The 23,474-nt window shown below is 43.9% G+C and overlaps 2 protein-coding genes across 3 annotated transcripts in view; one reads left to right on the top strand and one right to left on the bottom strand.

Moving 5' to 3' along the window:
* stxbp1a (syntaxin binding protein 1a) overlaps positions 1 to 18,604 on the bottom strand; it is a 29,202-nt gene extending 10,598 nt beyond the window's left edge. The window contains exons 1-14 of one of the 2 annotated variants that reach the window (XM_070989082.1): positions 18,490 to 18,604; positions 6,910 to 6,959; positions 6,084 to 6,165; positions 5,903 to 5,979; positions 5,290 to 5,368; positions 4,396 to 4,499; positions 2,564 to 2,712; positions 1,781 to 1,865; positions 1,518 to 1,648; positions 1,257 to 1,364; positions 1,075 to 1,135; positions 673 to 738; positions 513 to 593; positions 129 to 267 (exon numbers count right to left, since the gene is read on the bottom strand). In XM_070989082.1, the coding sequence (XP_070845183.1) occupies positions 129 to 267; positions 513 to 593; positions 673 to 738; positions 1,075 to 1,135; positions 1,257 to 1,364; positions 1,518 to 1,648; positions 1,781 to 1,865; positions 2,564 to 2,712; positions 4,396 to 4,499; positions 5,290 to 5,368; positions 5,903 to 5,979; positions 6,084 to 6,165; positions 6,910 to 6,959; positions 18,490 to 18,526 (1,249 nt within the window). In that variant the 5' untranslated portion in view covers positions 18,527 to 18,604. The remainder of the gene's footprint in view (positions 1 to 128; positions 268 to 512; positions 594 to 672; positions 739 to 1,074; positions 1,136 to 1,256; positions 1,365 to 1,517; positions 1,649 to 1,780; positions 1,866 to 2,563; positions 2,713 to 4,395; positions 4,500 to 5,289; positions 5,369 to 5,902; positions 5,980 to 6,083; positions 6,166 to 6,909; positions 6,960 to 18,489) is intronic. The other variant, XM_070989083.1, reaches the window with a different exon arrangement.
* A 1,294-nt stretch (positions 18,605 to 19,898) lies between these two features.
* Positions 19,899 to 23,474, top strand: part of niban2a (niban apoptosis regulator 2a) — a 30,231-nt gene continuing 26,655 nt past the window's right edge. The window contains exon 1 of the mRNA XM_070989389.1: positions 19,899 to 20,109. Coding sequence (XP_070845490.1) covers positions 20,055 to 20,109 — 55 coding nt within the window. The 5' untranslated portion in view covers positions 19,899 to 20,054. The remainder of the gene's footprint in view (positions 20,110 to 23,474) is intronic.

Below are 23,474 nucleotides of genomic sequence, written 5' to 3'. Positions count from 1 at the left end.
ACTGAAAGAAAAATTAAACCAGAAATAAAACAAAAACAAGTGTCAGCTACAGGTCAGTGGAGCTTTCACAGGGACAGATATTTCACAAGCTTTAGATTCCCTCATGTCGTCTGCATGCTCCTCCTTACCGTTCTTGAGGAAAATGTAGAGCAGGATGATGCGGATCTTGTCATATGTGCTGACGTTGGCATCCAGCAGGATGGGCACGATGGCCCTCATGGGGTCTTTGATCTTCTCTCCCTCTGCGTCTGTGCCCATAGCCAGATCCTGGATGAGAGAACTCAGCTATCATATGTATGCCACTTAAAATGGCCGTGTAAATGCCCGAATTACACCTTTCCAGGGATTATAAAAGCATTTGGCACATGAAAAATAATGATTCCGATCATTTCCTCCTTTAGCTCTGATCGGCTCGTTTCCTTTCCCATCCTCTCTTCTAGTTTCCCTCCTTTCCTGTCTCCTTGTTTCCTCTCATCTCCTGCCTCCCTCTCGCCTCTCGCCTGCCCTCCTACCTGTTCCACACGGCACAGCTTGTCCACTGTTCCCTGGTAATGCTTCATACAGTCCTCAGCCAGCTGCAGATGAGTGGAGTACTGAAAAACACACAACACGCGGGGTCAGCACACACACTGACACACACAGCTCAGCTCAGAGTCACAGAAACACACACACCTTGCTGAGCTCCTTCTGGTACTGAGGCATCTTCTTCAGCATCTGGGACAGATCCCTCATCGTGGTCTGTTAAAGCAAAAGCAGACGATGAAAGCGCGATGATCAACATCAATAGAAAACTAAATTATTATCAGCGAATGAGAGTATTTCTCAGAATGATCCTTTAAAATGTGTAGAAGCTCTTCATGAACACACACCCTGTGCAGCCAAAATCTGACTCTGTATGACTCTTTATTGCTATTTACATAAAATGCTAAATGAATCTACTTTTAACGCTGGAATACCACAAATCTGTTCAGCAGTTTTTGAAGAATTAAAGATGTTCAATGTTATGTTGAGTAACACTATAGTACCCATGTCTTGGCAATACTGCATGTGCTCCTGCAGCAGCCTCCTCTTTACCTTCTCTCCGGTGTTCATCCTCTTGCTGGAAGAGAAGTCCTTCAGCTGACGTGTCACTTCCCTGATGACAAAACGCAAACAGGAAAGGAGAAGCAGTAACACATGAGAGAAAGGTTGTGTCGCTGAAGACGGTATCCAAAGACATATATGAAGAAAGATGAAGCATGAAGAGAAGTACTCACTGGGACACCTCAGCTATGTGTTTGTGTCTCAGGCTCACCCACAGGTCATCGTCTTCATGCAGCAGAACCTCCTTCTCACGAGAGTCTCCGATGCCGCTGGTCTCATACCTGAAGGAGAAAAGACGCATCCTGAGGTGACTGAAGCTAATGTGAATATTTCATGCAAATATAGGCCTGCTGCAGCTTTAACCTAGACCTTAATTAACACAGAAACACAGCCCTCAGGAGTTATCATTGCTCTGTCATTTGTGGTTTTCGTACTTGTAGACGTCGTTTTCGATGGGCAGCAGGTCGTAGCCCATGGCCTGGAAGGTGAGCTCGTGCAGGACAGGAGAGACGGGGTCAAACGCCCTGTCCAGGATGATCAGCTGTGAGCGAGCCTTGTCTGGACCCTGCAGAGAGAAAGACACGCAGATGCAGGAATGAAACGAGCAAAATATTTTGCAACAAGAATATGAAGAGAAAAACAAATCGTTAAGCAGAAATAAAAGGGGACAAAAAAAATCTGATTGTCCTGAGCTCACCTCTCCCATAGTGGGGTCATCAGCTTTGTAAGCGTCCAGTTTGTCCTGAACCAGCTGGGCCAGGGTGGAGTTGTCCTTGTACTCACTGACAGAATGACAGACAGACGGATGGGTGGGTGGTCGGGTGGGTGGTGAGACAAATGGAAGCATATGGAGGTTGACGGAAAAGGACAGGAAGTAAATGTGAAAAGGAGAAGGGAGGAAGATGGACATAAAGACACATGTTGGAACAAGGAGATCAGAAAAATCAAAAAGATGAGAAAACATTTCGATAAAACTACTTTCAAGACATTTTGAGAGCATGTGGGCTGTGTCGCAGCTGCAACTCTCAGAAGACAATGATCTCATAGGAGAAAAATTAATTTCAAATATGCTAAATCAGTCATGAGAGAATTATATTTGATGGCCTTTGAAGTGATTTATGTCCTCTTTTTGTCCTCTGTAATTGAACAGTGATATCTGCAGAGCCTTTGGCTTTTCTGTGCGTGCAGCAGCCTTTTGTGTTACAGAAGCTTCTGACAAAAACAAGCAAAAGTCACATCTTTTTACAAACCATGTGTCATTGTAAGAATACTTACTATGTAACTGAGCGCTTCACTGTATCAAACTGTTCCTCCTAGTACTTCGATAAATACAGGCCAACATCCTGACTGTGGCACCTATGGTTAGCTTTTACACCATATCTGTCCAAATATGCAGTTTCCTGGACCGCTACAGTGCCTTTGGTTTTGGAAACCAGCCTGTACCCACAGCTGCCTCTCAGCAGCACCCCCTGCTGCTCACCCTCGGTATCTGACAGCAGGGTACTCCTTCAGGGTGGCACACAGTGTGGCAATCTGCTCAGCCAGCCTCTCCATCACCGGGTTCTTCAGCTGGGTCTTATGGGGGCTGTAGAAACTGTGGAAGGCGTCTGGATTGTCCAGAGAGTACACCTGCACACACAAACATGTACACAACTTAAACTTTGCTTCTGGTCTGAACATCTGGATTCATCTTTAAAGTCAGGAACAGATTCCACTATTTTCAGAGCCGTGGAGAACATGAACCGCTCTGTGTTCACTACAGCAGCTCGCTGTGGACAGAAAGCGTGTGATCTTGCTGTAAACCAGCCAGTCTCCTCTTCTGTTCTCTTGTTTGCTCTCCTTTCTTTGCTTTTCATCCTCCGTGTCTCAACTCTCCTTCAGTCTCTTCCCCATTGTCCATCTCCTCTCCTCTCTCATTTCCTTGTTTCTTCATCTCTGCCATTTCCTTATTCCTCCACCTCATATCCTCTTTCTCTCCTTTTCTCTTTGCCCATTTTTTTGTTTCCTCTCCTTCTCTGATGTCCTCACCCTTCTCTTTCCTCTCATCTCCTCTTTAAACCCCTCCTCTCCTCTGTCCCCTTTCTTCTATTCCTGTGTCCTTGTTTCACCTCCTCCCTCCAAATCACTTTCACTCCTCTCCTGTGTCATTTCCTTCCTCATCTGTATTTTCTCTTCTCCTCTTCTATACCTGTCTAACTCTCTCCTAGCCTGGCCTGTTTTGTCTCCTCTGTTCTTCCCTTGCTTCCTCTCCTGTCTCCTCTTGTGCATCACTCACTACCACTCCCTCCTTCCACCCCATCTGTCCATGGTCACATGCTGCTCTGCAGAAGGGTCCCTGTGTTGGCTTAGCTACGATTGGCTGTGTGGCTCCTGACTCATCCAATGGGGTGAGAGCATCAGCATGTGGGCGGGGCTATGAGGCAGCACTTTGCCTGAAGCAAAAATCCACCGACTCTGAATTAATCATAGTCGACAGGAGAGAAGCAAAGCATTGTGGGCCAAGCAGCATCTTCAGAACAGTGAGAGAGAGGGATGGACAGGAGGAGAGATGTAGGAGAACTGAAGGGGTGGGGGAGCCAAAAATTAGGAAAAATATGAATGGAGGGAAGGAGCAAAAAGCTTCAGCAGAGCAGAGAAAATACAAGCAATGAGCAAAGACAGAGATGGAGGAACTGCGAGATAAAACAACAGAAATCAGAGAGAGGGAGGGAGGGAGCAAGGGAGGAGGGAGGAAAAACATGTTGGAGGCAGGAATTTGGAAATGCAGCAAGGGTGGAGAAGCAGGTGGGAGGGAGCCAAGTCGACATGACAAATGTGAGTCGTTCTGGAACAGTCTGGCATTAAACAGAGTGACTGGTGAGTCAGCAGCATTATGCCGAGCGACCACCTGAGTGTGTGTTTGTGTTTGTCTTTATCCACTCTAACAACCAATAACCTCACTGTTACTATTCCTGTCTGTGTCCTTTGCAGCATCCCTCTCCTCCTACCAGTCTTAATCGATCTCTCGCTGCTCTAGCTCAAGCTTTCTATCTCTGGATCTCTCTCCGCTTTTCCCTCGCAGTCACTAACAAACAATAAAAAAGGAAGCAGCTTTCATTCATTGCAGGCTAAGAGGAGAGACAAGAGGTGACATCAGACAAGAAAGGGAAAACAATCCAGGGGCATGAAACTGTGAGCTGTGAGAGAAATATGCATATGCACTGCTTTTGTCTCATTTATGGAGACATTTGTATTCTGTTTTTTAAGTCTTTGTTAGAAATCTTGATGCACAAGCTGCATCCACCAGACCATTCTGCACAGCTGGATATTCACCTGAGACTCGTAGGGCAAGAAGGCAATGTTGATCTCCGTCAGAGTCTTGATGGTTTTGGAAGCGCGGCTCTTCACCAGCTCGTTGAACAGAGGATCAGGGCAGGCTGGAGATGGTGAACATGAGAAAAACAGACATTTAAGGAATAATCTGTTGGTGCATCATTCACAGAAAAAAGCACTGAGTTTAGGATATAATGCTAATATCTGCACTCCCTCAAACATTCATCTTGTAGCCTTTTTGGCAGATCAGGTTATGATATTCTCATAGACATCACTCATCCATTGGTTGACAGGATGACAGCAGAATCTTATGTGAGCGCCATCTCGCATTACAAAGATTTACAGTGAAAGGTGGCTGCAGCATCATGGCAGCTCCAGTATTAATTAAGTGAAGCTCATCTATCACCGCTGTGTAATGCAACATCAGGATACTAAAAACCACAGCTGCTTCAAAGTATGAATCTTATCCGATAGGACGTGAGAAATGAGAGAAAACACAAATTAAAAAACATAAATGTGACTGTTCATTCCTCAAATTAACCCATTTAATTAAAGACACACTTGGAATATGACTATAAATTAACAAATCATTAAGAGTGAGCTGGGAGGAAACTGGGGGGATGTGACAACAGTGAGCAGTGTGTCCTCAAATATATAAAAAGATAGTTTTTCTTAGAAAGAAATAGTTACAAAGAGCTCTGAAAACAGCACTAGCAAAGAAAATAACACGATAACAGATTGAACAAAGAGCACAACTGATGATAAGCACAGGGCACCAACGCCTGAAAATGAATAACAGTGAACTGAATTCTGCAACACTATTATTATATTTTAGAACAAAGACAGTGTGTGACATACAGTAGTGCTGAAGCCGGTCTTCATGTGTATACTCACAGTCAGTGAAGAAAACATGAGCGGCCTTGTATTTAGCTGAATGAGGGTCTTTGAAGTCTGCGATGAGGGTGTGGACAGACTGAGGAGACAGAAACAGGCAATCACAGTCAGGTTGGAGAGTTCACACGAGTGTGTTCACTGCAGTGTGTGTATCAGTGCACACTTTATTGCTATGACGTTACCAAAACCTTCAGAGTGACCATTTAAGATACATTCACCAACGACTACAAGAAGGAACATCTGGAAATATCTGTTGAAATCTTTGCTCAATACGCCAATAAAGCTTAAAAGAACTGATCAAATGCAGCGAAATAAAATGATTAATATTGTGTCTTAAAAAAACCCGCATTACATATTTATGGTGTTGCCAATAAAGCTAATTAGAATCTGAATATGAGAAAGAGAGAGAGAGAGAGAGAGAGAGAGAGAGAGAGATACCATGGAAACAAAGAAGTGTGTGTGTGTGATTTGCTGACTGAGTCAACAGCCGTGTGTTTGGACACACAGCAGCATCTCTGTTCGCGGCTAAAAAGACAGACCTGCTGCCATAGACACACCTCTAAATATACACTATGGATGGGGGGGGGGGGGGGGGGGGGGGAGAGAGAGAGACCTTTTCAGTGGGTGTAATCAGGAAAATGGCCTCCAGGCTGGGAAGAGGCTCTCGTCGCTTGTTGATGTCCTCCACAACTAGAGCGGCAGAAACAGACACACACATTTCCAGAGGTGCACGCACAAACAAAAGTGACTGCTGAGAGGAGAGTGCATTGACAGCAGTGACCATCGTTTCTTACTGGTGATGCCTTCTGTCATGATGTCTGTCATCTTGCAGCAGGACGACAACATCCTCATGCTCAGCTGGTCCACAATCAGCGCCTGGCGACAGGAAATAAGAGGGTGACTGTGCAAACGCAGTTTATTACTCACGTGTTGCTAACAATAAAACTGTCTCATTGAAATGAAGAGAGAATGGAGATTACATTTAAAGTGATACCACTAGTCAATTTTCTTTTAATGTGCCAAACTGCATAAACACATGAAATGAAACTTAAATCACGAGTCAAGTTATTGTTTTTCATGCACTGTTTGCATCTTTTCGTTTTGCTTCTTCATCTTGTTGTCTTTGCGTGTGATTTTAAGATATTTCTAAAAACTTAGTAAACTTTGTGATTGTTTGAAATATCCTGCAGTGCTCAGCAGGAACGCTGCGCAGCTCTCACGTCATCATTCAAGAGTGATTCTAGGCCATCAAATATATTTGACTAATAGATTATTTGGCTGCACGTTGCACCGCTCATATTCACTTAAAGAAATGAGAAGTGCTTAGATTGGACCACTGGCACAAAGTGCACACACTCCTGATTTCTGTACACTGTAACTGTATGCTGTTATGACTCAGTACTGCAAGGTGGAGTAAATTTAAGTTTGCGCAAAATCAGCTTAGTTTCCTCTTTAAACAATCTTGGGTTTTATTGTCCATGAATTTTCTCCCTTTGTTTTGATGTTTATTGTTCATGTGTGCATGTGATTTCTTTGTTGTAAAGCACTTTGAGCTGTTTGTCTTGTATGAAAGCTGCTATACCAAAAAAGATTATGCTATTATTATTATTAACTTCTTACCTTCCATTCTCCCTTCTTCTTCACCTTCTTGATAACATCATTCATAATCTCTGTAAGAGAAGATGAAGGTAAAGATCATCAGGATTTTGAGGAGTGCACGGTGATCTGATGAGCAAAGAGGTTTTAACGAATGTAAACAAGGAATAATCATGAAGAGGTGCATGCACGCACGCACGCACGCACGCACGCACGCACGCACGCACGCACGCACACACGATAAGTGCTATTCTCCACAATAAGTTGATTGCCACACTCAGAGCTGAGAGCCACAGCTCCCTCTTATTTACATAAATAAATGAGGACATAAATAGCTGATAGACATATTACGGGGAATATAAAAAGACACTGTGGATGATTGTGTGTGTGTTTGCATGTGTGTGGTTCACATATGGCTCTGTGTCACAGTGCAACATGTGCTCCATTTCTTTGTGTCCTGCTCCACCACACTGACAGCTGACTTCAGCTTCAGCTGAGCAGCAAAAACATTTTATCAATCCATCCGTCCTATAGCCTCTTATTCTGGAATTACTGAACATCAAGGGACCAATAATGGCAATGAAGGCACATCCTGATGTCCCAGCTGCATACACTGATAAGGCTGACCATGCTTTTCATTGTGGAGATCATTCACTGTGGTAGAACAACAAAACTAATACTAGATTTTGTGAAGTCTGCAAGTTAGAGTAATGCTCCACACTTTGACCACCTGCTTGTGTTAATATGCTCTCCTGTTAATGTAAAGAGCAAGAAATGCACTGGTTTCTGCCAAAAACGTGTCCTTCAGACATCCCTATACTACATCTTCAAAGTACTGCTTTAACTTTACACTAGTATATAGTAGAGAACTGAGCCAAAAACAAGGTCTTAATTGCAAGTTTGGTTTATATTAGCTCACCTGACACCAATTCAACTAAACAACTAAACACCACCTACAGTGGAAACACTATCCTGCCCGACTGGACAATAGCATGCATAAGTCAAATATAGCCTCCAGCAAGGTTAATGACCGCAGATCTACACCTGTGGACCTCGATGAGGAGTGAATATAAACGCAGGGACTGCTGGGAGATGATGGTGATTTGTTTCTCAGTGATCTCAAACATCCACAGAGGAACAATAATCCCATTCACCGTGAGGTCACAGTATGATGGCCGTGTTTATGCCATGATGCTGATATTGGCCTGATCACTTTGCCAACCATCTGCCAGCCGTATTAGGATAAATCCATTTAGGGTGAATTACTGTTTAACATCATGCTGGATCGCTGTGGATATAAACCGCTAAGCCCTGCAGCCCCAGCTCAAACCTGAGGCCGCACAGATACTGATGGATTACCGCAGATTAAAAAGGACTCGTACAAAAAGGATTACAGAGCACACATCAAATAAAAACCAGGGATGTGTTCACTTCACTCAACTTCTGTGTTTTCTGCCAACAAAACAACAAAAGGTAAATTCTTTCAGCTGCTGATTGGCTCTTCTCACAGCGAGGGGGAGGAGCTGAACGCCATTGGTGGGATAGACAGATAGGATGGAGAGGATGGAGGGGAGGATATATTGACAGCAGAAGTTATCAATCTGCGAGGACGAGCTGAAGGGGGTGTGGAGAGAGAAAAGGGAGGTGAAAGGGAGACCTCTGCCCAACGATTTGGCTCGTCCATCAACACCATCAGCAGCTGGAGCTGCAGCACTTGTGACAGACAGTTCATGGAGGCAATCGCTTGAAAATCTTTAGTGCCCCTGATTGCTGCAGTTAGCATAAAAACACAGTCATAACTGAGTCAGATCTGAACACACACATGTGGTACACCTCTGCGTCAGACCTGAACACCCCGATTTATAAGACTGAAGGTAGGCTAGACGGCATAGAACTCAAATCCTTTAGTTACGTATGTGAATATAGCTCAGATGTAACTACAGAATGGGCCTTTAAAAGCAGCCTGCGTACTATACGACTGAAATTTGACCGAGTGAATCCAGAAACAGCGACAGACTCTGGCCTACACCTCCTGTGAGTCACAGGAACTGTATCTGACCTCCTGCGGGACATGTGATCTTGGAATAGTACCAATATAATTCTCACTAATTGACGGAGAGATTCCCAGACTCAGCTTCAATCTATTTCCAGCATCTTCTGTCCTGTTCTGTAAGCTGCTGTGTCAGCACAGCAGCAGAGCCAATACAAGCCAAAGCAACGAAAACAAAAACCGACACACGCGGGCTTTTATTTTTTTAAGGGTCGAGAGCTTTGACTTCGGAGCTGCTAACAAATCTGTGCTAAACGCTCAAAGTAACAAAGTTTAAGATTAATGCTGGTTCGTTTTGATTCCTGAAAAGTCGACTTGTTTTTCATCCAGCGGCGGCTCCAGGCCACAGGATGAGACACTTCTACAAAGAACAAAGAAGCAGCAGGGATATCCGTCACTCATTTTCCCTTTTCCTCTGCTTCCGCTTGTTCGATGCAGCAGCATTTTCTGATAAAGCTTTTCTGCTCAGAGCAGCTCCAGTCACTCAACTGATACATCCGTGAAAATTGTGCTTTTTAAGTGATTATCTAAGGTTCAAGATATCAGAAAGAGTCTCTTGCACATTACTGTTGACTCAAAAAAACACAAAGTTTTCCAAAGGGCTACTTTCACACTACACACTGCATTAAATCCTCAGTCTAAAGGTGCACTGAGGAGCAACAACACAACTTTTGCCATCCATGTTCATGAATGAGAGTCATGTAAATAATGAAACTACGTTGATAAAACAGTAAAGTGGACTCAGTCTCACAGCTGATGGGAGTGAAAATCAAAACCACGTCAGGAGGAGGCAGCACTGTGGATTTTTCCACACCGCCTGATGGAGGCACAACAATACAGGAACACACCAGCCAGACAGAAGGGAAGCGACCTGAAAAAACACAGCGCAACAGCTGTGTCAACCAAACAGACAGAGCGCCACACAAACACACACCCAGACAAACTTAGACACACACACACTCCTCAGAAGCCTCATAATCCCTCTCACTTCCAGTTTAACAGGATACACATCCTCATGGCAGTGCGAGGAAGAAAACGAAGACGGAGGAAAGACACCAAGTTTTGTTCAAACCAATAAACTTTAAAGAGGAAAATTAATTAAGAAATACAAATATTCAAAAATGCTGCAATTAGATTAGACTGCAGCAAAAGACAATACAAAAGCAGGATTTTATGACAAAACCAAACTGATCACACTCATTTGATCCCGATAAACGATACTGAGCCACTATAAGAGGCAGGGTGATGTGCTACATGATACTGCTGACTGAGTCAATGCACACAACACGACTCTGCACATTATCCAGCAGTGAAGAGCTGACAGTTTCTCCATTTGCCTCGCGGTTCTCCCCCCTTCGGGGACTTTCACCTATGAGTACATGACCCATTTTTTTCTCTGGATCTCGGCTTCAAAGCAGCATCACCCCTGAGGGAATCTGACACGGCTGATCTTAAAGAGACAGGCAGACACTTAACTCGCACTGATATACCATGACAGCCTATTCCGCTCTTCACTTCAGTGACTTTTTCAACTGTGTTTTTCAAAAAGACACTTGAAGCTTCATTTGTAGGGTTTTTAACTTAAGTAAGCCATTGCAACAAATAAAAATAGACTGTCAGTGTAGTCAGGGTGAGGTTAAGGTAAAGGTTCACCAGAGAGTGGTAACTGGTGACGTGACATCACAAGTCAGTATGGTTTCAACGCTGATTTAAAATTAAATGGATTAAAAAATATGGCTGAGACATAAATTACTGCATGAGAGTACCAATCCTGAAACCCAAAGCTCGTCTTCTTTCATTGCCTGATATTTAGTCTGCAGCCTGGCCAGACAGGCCTGCACTTACATAACGCGACGACCGGCCCCAACCAGCACAAGTTAGAAAAGCAGACAGCAGATCAGGAGGCTGTTATCTCTCTGGCATCCAACATCCGTTTAAGCAGAGGTCACGCAGATTGAGGAGGGGTGCAGGTCACCCAGCCATAACAGGAAATGGACTGATGTGAGGACCCTTTCCCATGATCTGCACCAATGGGTGATCATGTACAGGAGCAAGGTGAGAGTCATGAGACCTGAGGAAAGAGACACCCTGCATGCATGTCTGTATGTCTATATATGTACTGTATATTAATGATAGTGGACTGATCTGTGTTTGCAGTATGCCGGCTAATTCTCATGAAGTTTACAAAAACGCACCATAAAAAATCTGAGCAGATTCAAAAGACATAAGAGGCCACATGAGCCCACGTGACAACAGTGCAGGCATGAGTCAAACCTGTGCGTTTTCAAAGGTGCTGTGTATCGGCTGTTTTGCTTTCCATCCCATTCTGTTTCCATTGTTGGTGGGACTAGGTACACGTCCAAGAAGAGTCCACAAAGTCCAAGTCATGTTGAAAAAATAACAAGTATTTATCAAACACTTCCAACAAAAATAATTAGGGCAACTCAAAGAATGCAAAACTGTATTCCTCACCAAACATTTCCCCCCCACCACCCATTTCCTACTTCCTGTCTATTTAACGTGACACACCTGAACATAGCCCCTCCTTTCCCCATGCAATTCTCAACACAAAAGCCAGGTGGGGTACTAGATAGATAGATAAATGAATACAAATGGAACATTAAACAATCCAAAAGAGTGAGAGTAGAATAATAGAAGAAGGAGAATAACGAGATTAATCCAGGGGCATAATGACATAATGGCTCCAACATGGTGAGCCTAGCAGCGATAACAGAAACAGCCACCATATTAACATGCTTTGGATGTCTCAAGACACCAGATTAATACCTGCTCAGGCACAGAGATCAACCACAGCAACATGCACAAGAAGGCAGACGTTTTGGCCAAGTGGTTTTCAACACACTTGTGGCACACATGGAGTTGTCAGCCACCTCTGTTCACCTGACAGCTAGCAGCTTCTATGAAGGGAAACTGAACAGGCAGTCGGTGATTTGAAGGCGGGCGAGGGGGAATTTCATCCCGTGTTAGCAAAATGACCACAAAGCATCCACCTTGTTCACCTGCCATCCCTCCTCTCCTTTTTAATTGAATATGGTGGTTGTGTCTTCCTGACTCATTGATCCTTTATCTGACAGGTGTGTTTTGGAATCTACGGCCCTGACCGTGGCTCTGAAACATCAGTAGCCTCACTGTGCTGCGTATTGATAAACCCGTGGCGCTTTCCATGGTGCTGACGTCGCAGACGGGTTTGTAATTGCAGACACACTGCTGCTGCCTGTGTAGGCTCATTCAGTAGCATCTGTGCTGCTGAAAAAATACACCCCCAGACCAAGACACCTCCATAACAAAATATTTGAGGGGAGACATCACTACAGATGTAGTCTTTACTATGAGGTTAGGGTTAGGGCCATCCCCCATGTTAAAAATGAACAAATCACCTACATGCATGCATGCTGCAGGCTGTGTGTGGTCTGCAGGGTGTGTTTTCCCTCTGTACCACCTGGATGTCAAAGGGTTTTCCAAACTAGCTGAGTGCTGCTACCAGAGGATGATGTGAACAGTTGACCGACTGGTCAGCGTCAGCATGATTTTAACCAGAAACCAAGATTTAGTTTATTGAGGCTTGTACGTATTTTCATCTATCTTTCTTCAGTTTGTATGCATTGTTACGCACATTTAATGAATGTTACGCACATTTATTCAAAATACTGCATTTATTTCACACACAAAATGCCACAAATTTAAAGATTGCTACCCTTTTCTTGTGGAATGAGGTCAGTGACAACCAGTTGACTGATTGCTGGCTACTGTGCAAAACTCTGTGTTGTAACACTCCCACTACACGCCCCCAGTTAGAATTATTTTAGTAGGTATGATATCACTAAATCATTCTTTTCACATGAGGAGGCATCTTCTTCTTTTCAACACATTTGATTGTGTGAGCACTGACCTACTTACTGCATGTCCACTTTCTCAGAGCAGCAAGACCAGAGGCTCTTTGTAGTCAAACTCAGTCAAAGAGGACATAATGCACCAATGAGGACATTTTAACTGAGAAGTACTAAGAGGTGCAAATTGCTTATTTTGTCAAAAACATAAAGGTATTTCATTAAAAATACTCACACTGGAGAAGCCTGAAGCAGGAAATGTTTGATATTTTTACAGAAACCATGACTTAAAGATACAGTGAAATCAATTCTTAACCTGCATCCCTGCACAAATTTGTCTCTTGGCATCTGTTAAATGTCAGAATATGCGTGCATATACGGTATATATGAAAATATTTCAGACTCATCCTGCACTGTAGGTTGTACACATTGATTTATTCAATCAAATGTCATTTGATGCAACCAGCTAACTCAAATCAAACCTTTTTGGAGGTTTGGAGGTGTGCGTTGGAGTCACATGGTGAAAACTGTTTCCAGGAGAGTGTGGCTGCAGTCTAATTTCTTCATTTCTAATACTGCAGGTGAAGAAGGTGTGGGTGGAGGCCAACAGTCCTCCACAACTCCAAATCACTTCTCCAGAGACTCCAGACTTTCTACAGCAGACACGTTATGAGCGATCAAATGAAATCCCTGCACAAATTCATCAAATCCCTTTTTAATTATACCACAAATACTCCATTTTGATTGGAAATGCAACACATTAGGGAAGATTATGGTGCCCTAATGGCCATCTCACCATGACTTTAAAGATGATCACTTATCAAAATGGTCACTGATTAATTATTTTATTTAACCGATTAATCAGCTAATTGTTTTTGTCTCAGACGCACGAGTGCAGGAAGCTGTAAGAAACCATCAGCTTGATATGAAATTCATTTATACATCCAACAGTTTCTGTTCAGTGCTCAAAAGAAAACCAGCCAGAGAGACCGTACCCCTTTGTCACGTCACGGTCATGTCATGCTATCCTTCCCTTCTTTCTCCTTAATGTGCGTCTGCTTGTTTTGTTTTTGTCACTGGAGGACGAGAGCGTCTCGGCTGATGCTGCTTGGCTTTCGCAGTGCGCCGATCATCTTTACGTGGATATTTCTGTAACGCTGTGTTAAAAATGTCTCAGCTGCACATGTGTGTATGTATGCAAAGGGAGGATGGAGAGAGCAGTCACGTGCTGCTGAGAAGAGTGGGAGGAGGAGGAGGATGTCTGCCAGCTCTGACACAGCACTCTTCCTCAGTGAAAGGGAAGGGGAATTCATTAAGATTATGAGCCGCTCTGCATTAGAAAGCTCTATTTCAGCCGGCCCATCATGCTCTGTAACCACGGCGACATGACATTTTCCATGGATTTATTTGGGAGCCTGTGTGTGTGCGCAGCATGTGTATTTGCTGATGCTACATGGAGCCTCAGGGGCAGCAGGCACTGCGTCAGACACTGAACCCAGACGAGTGTGTGATGCTCTGGTTCAGTGATGCTTCCAAGGTCAGAGGAAAGCTTTGTGCGTGTGAGTGTGCGTTTGTGTGCAACCAAGTGCGTGCATGCGTCCTCCTCTGTTTCACCTTTGTCCTTCCTTCTCTGCTACAAAGGCCTTCACAGAGAGCAGTGAATACACACCAGCCTGCCTGCTGCCCGAGCAAAGAAGACTGAACTGACTCATCACAAGCAATCGCACACTTAAAGGAATGGGTCAATATTTTGGAAAGTGTGCTCATTTGCTTCCTTTCAAAGAGTTAAATGAGAAGCTCAGTATTAGTCTGTTATTAATCTGTGTTTTAGGTACAGAGCTAGAGTCAACATGTGGTAAGAGTAGCTTAGCACAAAGGCTGAACAAGGGGGGAAACAGTGAGATGGGCTCTTTTGGGATCAAAATAAACCAAACCAACACCTTTAAAAATCAGTAATTAGCAAGCTGAATATCATCTGTGCATTCCATACATAGTTCAGGTTTCCACATTCGATCACTAACGAGGGGTTTTGATTTTAACCATATCAAACCAGGCAAACTCACTGTGACACCAAGACTCTGGGAATCTGCCTTGTCACTGCGCCAGGCTTTTGTCTGCCAAGAAACTGAGCTTTCGGCTGAGCCAGGCCGGCTGTTTTCCTCTACTTCCATATATCTGCCACGCTGGGCCGACCACGTCCTGACAGCGGTATCAATTTCTTTTTCTCATTCTCGTCAAGAAAGCAAAAGAGTTTTTCAAAATGTCCAATTAGTGCTTGAATGGTTTCAAAGTCTTGCAACAACAGACAAGACTGAAAGAAACAACAGTACATAAAAGTGTACCCAGTAAGTACTCAGTGGGTGTAAGACTGTGGCATGAAATCACAACATCCCTGGTTCCAGTCAGGCTGCTGTTTCTCCACCTTCGTTTCTGCTCAGTGGGCATATTTTGTCTCTGAATTACTTGCACCTGTTAGGCGACTACAGCATGGTGATCAATCCTTACTGGGATATTACTGCTGAATGCTGAGTGCTGATTTGACAGCACTACATGTGCAGGATGAACATCAAGACCCTGAACAGGAATCAGCAAGTAGACAATGAATGTATGAAAGAAGGCTAGGGCAATTTTACTATATATATACATATATACATATATATACATATATATAGTGAGACTATATCGATCTGCTTATGGTCACAGTTTTGGATTTAAGGGATTTTTGCAGAATGTGACGACATATCTTGATTTTTGAGCTACATATTTCAGTCAATGTTCCGATTTAGCAACTTTATCTATAACAACTTTCACACTTTAGTTTCCCCAAAATGTACTACTACATCATTATCAAGAGAGGAAATTACATATTGTGTGAAACAAGATTGTATCCATATAAGCCACCGTGCCTCTTGAGAAATATAAGGAATAGACGGACCAACACGAACATCAGCACAAGCCCTATATGTATTACACTGTGCAGTGTTCACCCCTGAATGTTAAAAACAGAACATTTCTTTTAATCATTTGGTTGCAATTTACCAGAAGAGCTGTTGTACTCCCTGAGCGTCATCAACACGAGGAGCAGCGCCGTTCTGATTTCAATATCTACCAGCTTGGGTTATTGCTGGCTGCTGAGATCCTCATCATTCAGCTTTATTTTCCTTCTGTTGCTCTCTGGGACTGATGCTCATATACAGTCCTGAAAGGGGAGGGTGAAGCTCTGCTTGCTGCCCATCCCCCTCCTTCATCCTGGCTGCTGAAGCCACTGCTGCAGAGAGGACCCACGATAGTGTTGCCCTCCCTTTTTGCCCCCACCACCTCCACCAATCCCATCCCAGCTTCACCTCAGCCAAACAGGGCGCAGGTGTTGCCTGCTGCGTCCCAGCCTTTACCTACTGGGAAACATGCATTGGCGTTTACATTGTTCTGGAAAAGACGACTCGCACGGCACTGAGCGGCTGCATGTGCCTGCCTTTACTTTTACAAACTGGGTTATGTAATTGCCAGTCACAAGGCCGAAGTAATTAAATAATGCAGAACATTCAAGATTATTTGGCATGCTGTATTGTATAATGCTGTAGGTGCACAGATATCTCATGGCCTTATATCCAGAAATGCAGCCATATTACAGAAAATCTCGTCATAAGCACGATGCAGTGATGCAGAACATAAAATGCAGGTCTGGGCTCACACTAACACTACTTCTCACCTTAACCACTGTATAGCAGTAGGGCAAAGAATATTGACTAATTACCTATTAAATAAAGCTGCTTTAACTCCACAGCCAGGCTGGCCAATAATCCAGTATCATCATTATCATGATAACATGATCATATAATGTTATTGATTAACAAAATTCCATAGTTAAAATCAACAATTCCAACAAACTAATTAAAAATAACAGAATGAATCCATAAAGGTTTTGTTTGCCACCTGTAAAGGATGTTTTTTTAATAACTGGAACATAAATTTGATCACTGTGCAGGTGAATTGGTCTTATTTCTAAATATTGTGACATGATGTAAAAATACATACATTATATTATATAATTGTTTTCAGCCATGTCCGCAATCCTGATGAAGAGTCACAGTTTTATATACCACAAATACCGCAGCAATGTTTCATTCTTTTGATTATATAATATGGCATTGTAAGCTTGGTTTCAGCGTGAATTTACATTTTGGAGATTTAAATCGGTGGTGGTTCAGGCTCAACTCTTGCTCCATGTGGGAGGCCTGATTCTCAGCCAGAGCACAAACCCTTTCACCCTCCATCATGTCATAGGAAAACAATACTGAAAATCAGTGTGACCGAGGAAGTGGATGTCTATGTATGCATGATGGAGCCTGGGGTGCAGCAGGACGGGTGAAAAACGTGATACAGCCTGGTAGGATTTACGCAAATTAGAGATTCATCAATCTTACTGCCAGAGAGAGAGGCGCAAGAGCCAGTGGCTGAATTTTTGTAGTGACATTTGAAACCGAATCAATAAGCTGAACAACAGACATCAAATGAAGCAAATCCTGCAGCACGGGCAGGGCACGATGCCGACGACGAGGAGAACGTGCGGCCGAACAAATGACGGAAAACCTGAGTGATGTATTGGACACCTGGCTCCACGTTAAGCGTTGTCTTTGGGTCTTTGCTATAAAGGCCTGCCTGGCATTGTTACGACCACCAGCACTTGCACCCAGATGACCCTGCTGAGGAGCATCGAGCTGCGCCTCCATGTTCCGGCCTGCATCAGCACCACACACCGACGCTGCCGGAGCATCCGCAGAAATAAACGAGTCTACATGACAAAATCACATTCTGGGCAGTCGAGTCTACAGCGTCCTGATGATTACACAGACTGGGTTTGATCGGTGGCGCACCGCCAGTAAAGGGCATGATGATGATGATGAAGATGATGAAAGGGCATTCGCTGATCGTTAGTGGACGGCATCATGTGTACAGCTAATGCGGAATTTCTTGCGTGGCGACCTTTTTTAGGCAACTTTCTCGTCGTGCATACAATCCGCCATTAATATGAAGCGGAGCTGACAGAAGCTTGATTCAGTTCTGAAGAGCTCCGGTTAAGAAAGGGTGTTTTACGCAACCGATTCATGCTCCATCCGAGGGGTGAGGCACTGCTGAATTCAGGGAATCCCACGGACGGAGAGCGTTAATCTCCAGTCCTTTTAGAGCCAAAGCCATTACATTCGATTATTGGCTGTAATTAGCTGACCGTGAGGAGCACGAGTCCGCCGCATCCTAGTGGAACAGTTTGTGTTGCAGCTTCAATGCAGCGCGGATCATTCCTGAAATCAACGCTGATTGTGGCTAAAAGGACATATGTGGGCTACATTTGCCTCCAGGCTTTCTGCATCCTTCTGGAGAAGGGTGCCTACGTTTTCCGTCAGCGGGCTAAACAGCGCTTGTTAAAGCAATTTCCAGGTCTCCGCCGCTTGAACTGCTATTGCGCATCCGCACCGCAGGAGCCCAACCTGCCTCTGCAGGCTCTCTACAGCTCCCTCACTACACGGCCGTGGTTTACAATAGGGATACAATGGAACACCAACAGCACAACCTTCATCATCACCATCATCACCCTGATGCACAAGCGGACACCCGCAGCCTGGAAAAACGCAGTCACGCAAACAAAACCGCTTTTACGCGAACAAATTCAGAGCAATAAATTCAAAAAAATAAAAAAAAGATTCTTACTTTCGCCGACCACCGCCTTTAATCCGATAGGTGCCATGATGCTGCTGAGTGTTGCACTGACTATTCTCTCTCTGCTTCCTCCCTCTCTCCCTCTCTCTCCCCCCTTCACATCGCTGCGGAGGAGCCTCCGGTTGGAAACGTCACTGCGTATCCTTCCGCATCAGCCTCTCATTGGTGGTGTTTGACGTTTGGATACAACTGCGACTTAGTAGCTTCTCCCAACTTCTTATTTCAGCCTTGAAGGCCACTTGTTCTTAAATCCGTCATTAATCCTTACATCATTCAGGAAAGATAGTTTGTGACCTACCCTCCAGAAACACGCCATTCAATCATTGTCTGTACGTAGGCTTATATAAAGCATGCAGGTGAAAACCCTACAAACGTCTATTTCATGTGTTGACCATGTGTTGATTTCATTTGGCTTTGTTTGGTTTAAGTAGTAATATCATAACATTATTGAATGTGGCAATAAAAAGGCAACAGTGAGAATTCCCAGAGCCCATTGTGATGTTTACATGTTGCTTAGGTTCTCTGAAAAAGCGAAGCCAACATATATTGAGTTTATAGAAATATTAAAGAGAAATACTGAAACATTTGAGACGCTTAAACCAGTACTGGCGTTTTTGCTTGATAAAAGAAATTCATGGGAACGATAAAACCATTAACCATGATGTACTTTATGACATTGAAGAGTAAACATTTGTTGATTTTCTTAATATGGAGATCCAAATAAACAATAAGCTTGCTCACATATTATATTGTAATAAGAATATTCTGAGAAAATTCTAATGGTGAATTCGTTGTTCATCATTGATAACATTGCGCATGTTTTTCCCTTAAAGGTTGACTTATTTCACACCTATTTGCTGCATTTGATATATAAAAATGGAGTGAGTTATTGGATTTGTATCACAGGTTCGCTAAAGTGAAGCATGTGAATGAGGTTTTCTGCAGAGGTTTCAGGCCTATATCAATATTTAACAGCCGAAACACAAAGCGTCCACAAGAGGGCAGCATGCGTCTTTCTGCAGGACAACGCACACACTGGGCATCTATCCATAAATACGGTGAACCGTCTCTCTCACAGTGCAAAACCTCTGATAGCATTCATCTTATTTCAGGCTTAATTCTGGAAGTTAGTGTTTTAAATGTCATATTCATACTGTAAGTTAGAAGTGTGAGGCAGAGTAAAGTCGGGCTGCACACAAGTGTCACTCACATGCAGTAAGTATGCTAGAAGTCTATTAATCTCAGGCCACACCCTTGGCAAGGCCGACTGAACACGTTGGACCAGTGATGACTCCCAGAGGGTGTGTCCTGCCACTGTGAACCAGGCCAGTGTTCACCTCCTCCCGCTCCTCACCGGCGGGGAGTTGTCACCTCGTCTCAGTCCTCCTCCTCTGGTCCTTGGAGACACGCAGCAGCCCTCGTGTCGTGCGTCTCTCAGGAGGGAAGTGAAGCGTTTTATTTGAGACTGCTGGAATTATCACCAACACCTATATTCACCTTAAATACGACCCGTAACCAGCGGATATTTGCAGGATCTGTGAGGCGCTCCTGTAGCCATGGGGGACGTGGTTTCCTCTCACCTGGATGAGGGCAGGCGGGAGATGATTACAGGTAAGAGCAGAGCGCCCCAGCTGCAGCTGAGGGACGAAAGGAGGCAATTTCCCATAAGCTGAAGTTCCTTAAAAAGTCACTTTATTCATATCCGAAACTGAAACTTTCCTTAAAGTTTCTAAAAACTGAATAGAGCTATTATGCAGTCTTTAACGACATCTTTAAGGCAACTTTAATACATCAACTTGTATTCTATTTTAAAGATAATTTATGTATTGATCATCATTCAGTGAGCTTCCAATCTGCTCATTTATTTGCTTTTATAAACTTACGTAACAAATCCAGTGGAACAGCAGCTCTCATTCAGCATGTTTACAGCTTGTAAGAAGCTCTTATGTGCTTTTCTCTCTCTTGGTGTCAGAACTGTCTGAAACTTCATGCTCATGTGCTGGAGATCAAACTATCTTTAAACTGAGCTGTCAGACTGACCTGAAGAGAGAGATCCACTGTGTCAAATTAAATTAAAACAAAGGTTCTCATTCATATCAGTGCTTTGTCGCTCTGCTCTGTTTGAAGAGTTCCCCTGAATCCCATCTCGGCTGCAGGCCTATTTCTCAGACATAATAAGTAGGTTTCCCAAAGGGGAGCATGTTTGTATAAGTTTGGGACTGACTGCTATTTAAGTCTCAGATTGCTCCAGCCTCCCACTGTGAACTGTGCAGGTCTGTGTGATTATTTCAACAAGGCATGGGAGCAGAGGGAAGAGGAGGAACAGTGCTGGAAGTGGCTGGAACACTCTCATGAATCTGAAGATGCTTTCTTGAGATTATAAGAATGTCATTGCTAGATGTAGTTTGGCAACGCGTCCAAGGTCCAAAATACAACTCAGGAAGAGGGAGAAGACTTGCTGGTTTTTATTTTTGAGTTGCCATTTAGGTCCCCCAGACTTGTGCTTTGCAGAAACTGTTGATTCAGTCATTTTAGCCTCAGTTAGGATGTTCTTCAGCATTGCAGTGGTGTTTGTGTGCGTATGCTGGCAGGCGTACTTGCATGTGGAAACCACTTCTGGAAACCAAAGATTATGTTCTTGAGGTCCAGAAACTCAAGTTTCTCTGTTGTTGTTTTTTTGCGAACCAGACAGATGAATACTACCAGAGGTAGGAAAAACATTGTTACATGCCATCTTTATCTTTATAACCTTCTCTTTATTAGCGAGTGGAGCTGGCTCGGGTGTTATCTCATCATCAAAGGGTTGTTAAAGGTGTTGCCAGGTCAAAGAAGCATTTTGTGCAATCTATTTATCATTAAACCATTTCAATCAGAAAGTGCCAAACAACTGCACGCAGAGCCACCATCATTTCAAGTTTTACCTCAAATGCTGTAATATTTTCTGCATGAGTGTGGTTGAGAAAAAGATACACATGCAGAGTTGAGTCAGAGGAGGACGGAGAGGAGAAGATAATGCGTGAAGCTGCAGAAGTAAAGCAGGTAGTAACATGTCACAAGATTAATAGGTGAAACTGCTGTCTGGCTCTCACACACCCTCCCTCTGTGTTGTTTCTACCCATCTTTCTCTGGATCTTTTGCTCTCTTCTTTGGGTGCATGCAAGCATTTACACATGCATAGCGTAACAAATAGCATGTCTGTAAAAGTCCTCTGAATCACAAGTAAACACTAGTGTTCCTTTGAAAACGCTTTCATCTGTTCACTTCAGTCTTTGGAGTGGGTGTGCACTTTTATGTGTGTGGATGTGTATTACTGACGTTGTGGGGACATAAATCTGATTGCATAGTCACAGTGTGGGGACTCGCCTTCCTTTTTGGAACAAAATGCAAGTCCTCATAATGTAACTCATTGAATTTTAGGGTGAAGACTTGGGTTTAGGTTAGGGTTCAGGAAGTAGTGCTTATGGTTAGGGTAAGTCTCCAGGAAATGAATGTAAGTCAATGTGCTGTCCTCTGAAGCGATGGAAACACAGCTCTCTTTGTGTGTGTGTGTGTGTGTGTGTGTGTGTGTGTGTGTGTGTGTGTGTGTGTGTGTGTGTGTGTGTGTGTGTGTGTGTGTGAGAGAGAGGACTACAAAGCATTTCTGCATTGGGACCGTTGTTTGACGTGTGCAGCTCCCAACAAGGTGATTTCTTCATCCTTGCTGCCCAAGCATACTCTAACAAAATGATCTCCTCCCTCGTGAGCCCACACAACACAATATGCAAACACATGCACACACACATGCACACACACGTACAGTACAAATGCAAATCATCCGCCAACACAGTCCATGTTTATCCATCCGTAATTGTTTTTATTTCATAAGAGGCAAGGTTGTGTGCTTGTTTGTCTGCAGGCTAATGGAGGTGTTTTCTCAAATGTGTGTCACAGAACAAGACTTGACTTTAAAATGAGAACAAAAGCAGGGCGTATGCCAACATTTCATTTTTCAGTCATGCATTTTACTGGTTAATAATAATAACTGATGTTTCTGAAGAGATTATTTGACACATTTCAAAGTTGTTATGCTTGTTAAGAAGAAGAAGAAGATATACTTTATTAATCACCGCACACACATGCTACAGGGGGCAGACTGCACACACGCCATGCTTAGTAAAATTATTTCTCCGCATTTGACCCATCCTGGTTGTCCTTCTTCGGTGGGCTGCCAGCCTACCAGCGCCCGGGGACCAGTTCCTTTCGTCACCATTGGTCAGGGGGTGATCTTCTTGCATGTTTTTAGTGGGGGTTGTTTATGGAGGATACCCCAGGTGAACACGGGGAGAACATGCAAACTCCACACAGAAAGGCCCCTTTCCTCGAGCAGCAGGCACTGAAGGCATGGTGGAGGACACACCCCCGGCGCCCACAGCGGGAATCGAACCCAGGACATTGTAGCTGTGAGGCAACAGTGTTACCACAGTTCCACCGTGCCACCAAGTAATCCAACTCTGTGAAACAGTTGTCACAGCTGCTTTTGTGTAGCTGGGAATTTGCTTGCTAGTGCTATTGGATTACAGGGATGTACAGTTTTCAGGTGAAGCTGTGATAACCCCAACAAAGCTGAAGTCCATACCTTCCTGCTGGCTTGCATCTGTTTTAAAATCAGTGGGTTTGAGAGTCCAGTTTGGGACTGCAGAATTGCTTGTCTGCTCTTTGCAGATGATGTGGCTCTTCATCAGACTGTGACCTTCAGCATGCACTGGGGCGGTTTGTATGTGATGATGCTGAAATGAGAGTCAGCACCTCAAGTGCGAGGTCATAGTTCTCTGCTGGAAAAGAGTGCATTGCTCCCTGCAGGTTGGAAGTGAGATGCTGCCCCGAGTGAAGGAGTTCAATCTGTCTGTCTTGTTCACAAAAGAGGGTAAAATAGTGAGTGGGAATGACAGGTGGACTGACGCAGCACCAGCAGTAATGTGGACGTTGTAGCAGGCCTT

The sequence above is a fragment of the Chaetodon trifascialis genome, chromosome 20, assembly GCF_039877785.1.
Source record: "Chaetodon trifascialis isolate fChaTrf1 chromosome 20, fChaTrf1.hap1, whole genome shotgun sequence".
Classification (NCBI taxonomy): Eukaryota; Metazoa; Chordata; class Actinopteri; order Chaetodontiformes; family Chaetodontidae; genus Chaetodon; species Chaetodon trifascialis.
This window is presented reverse-complemented; position numbering and strand designations above follow the sequence as displayed.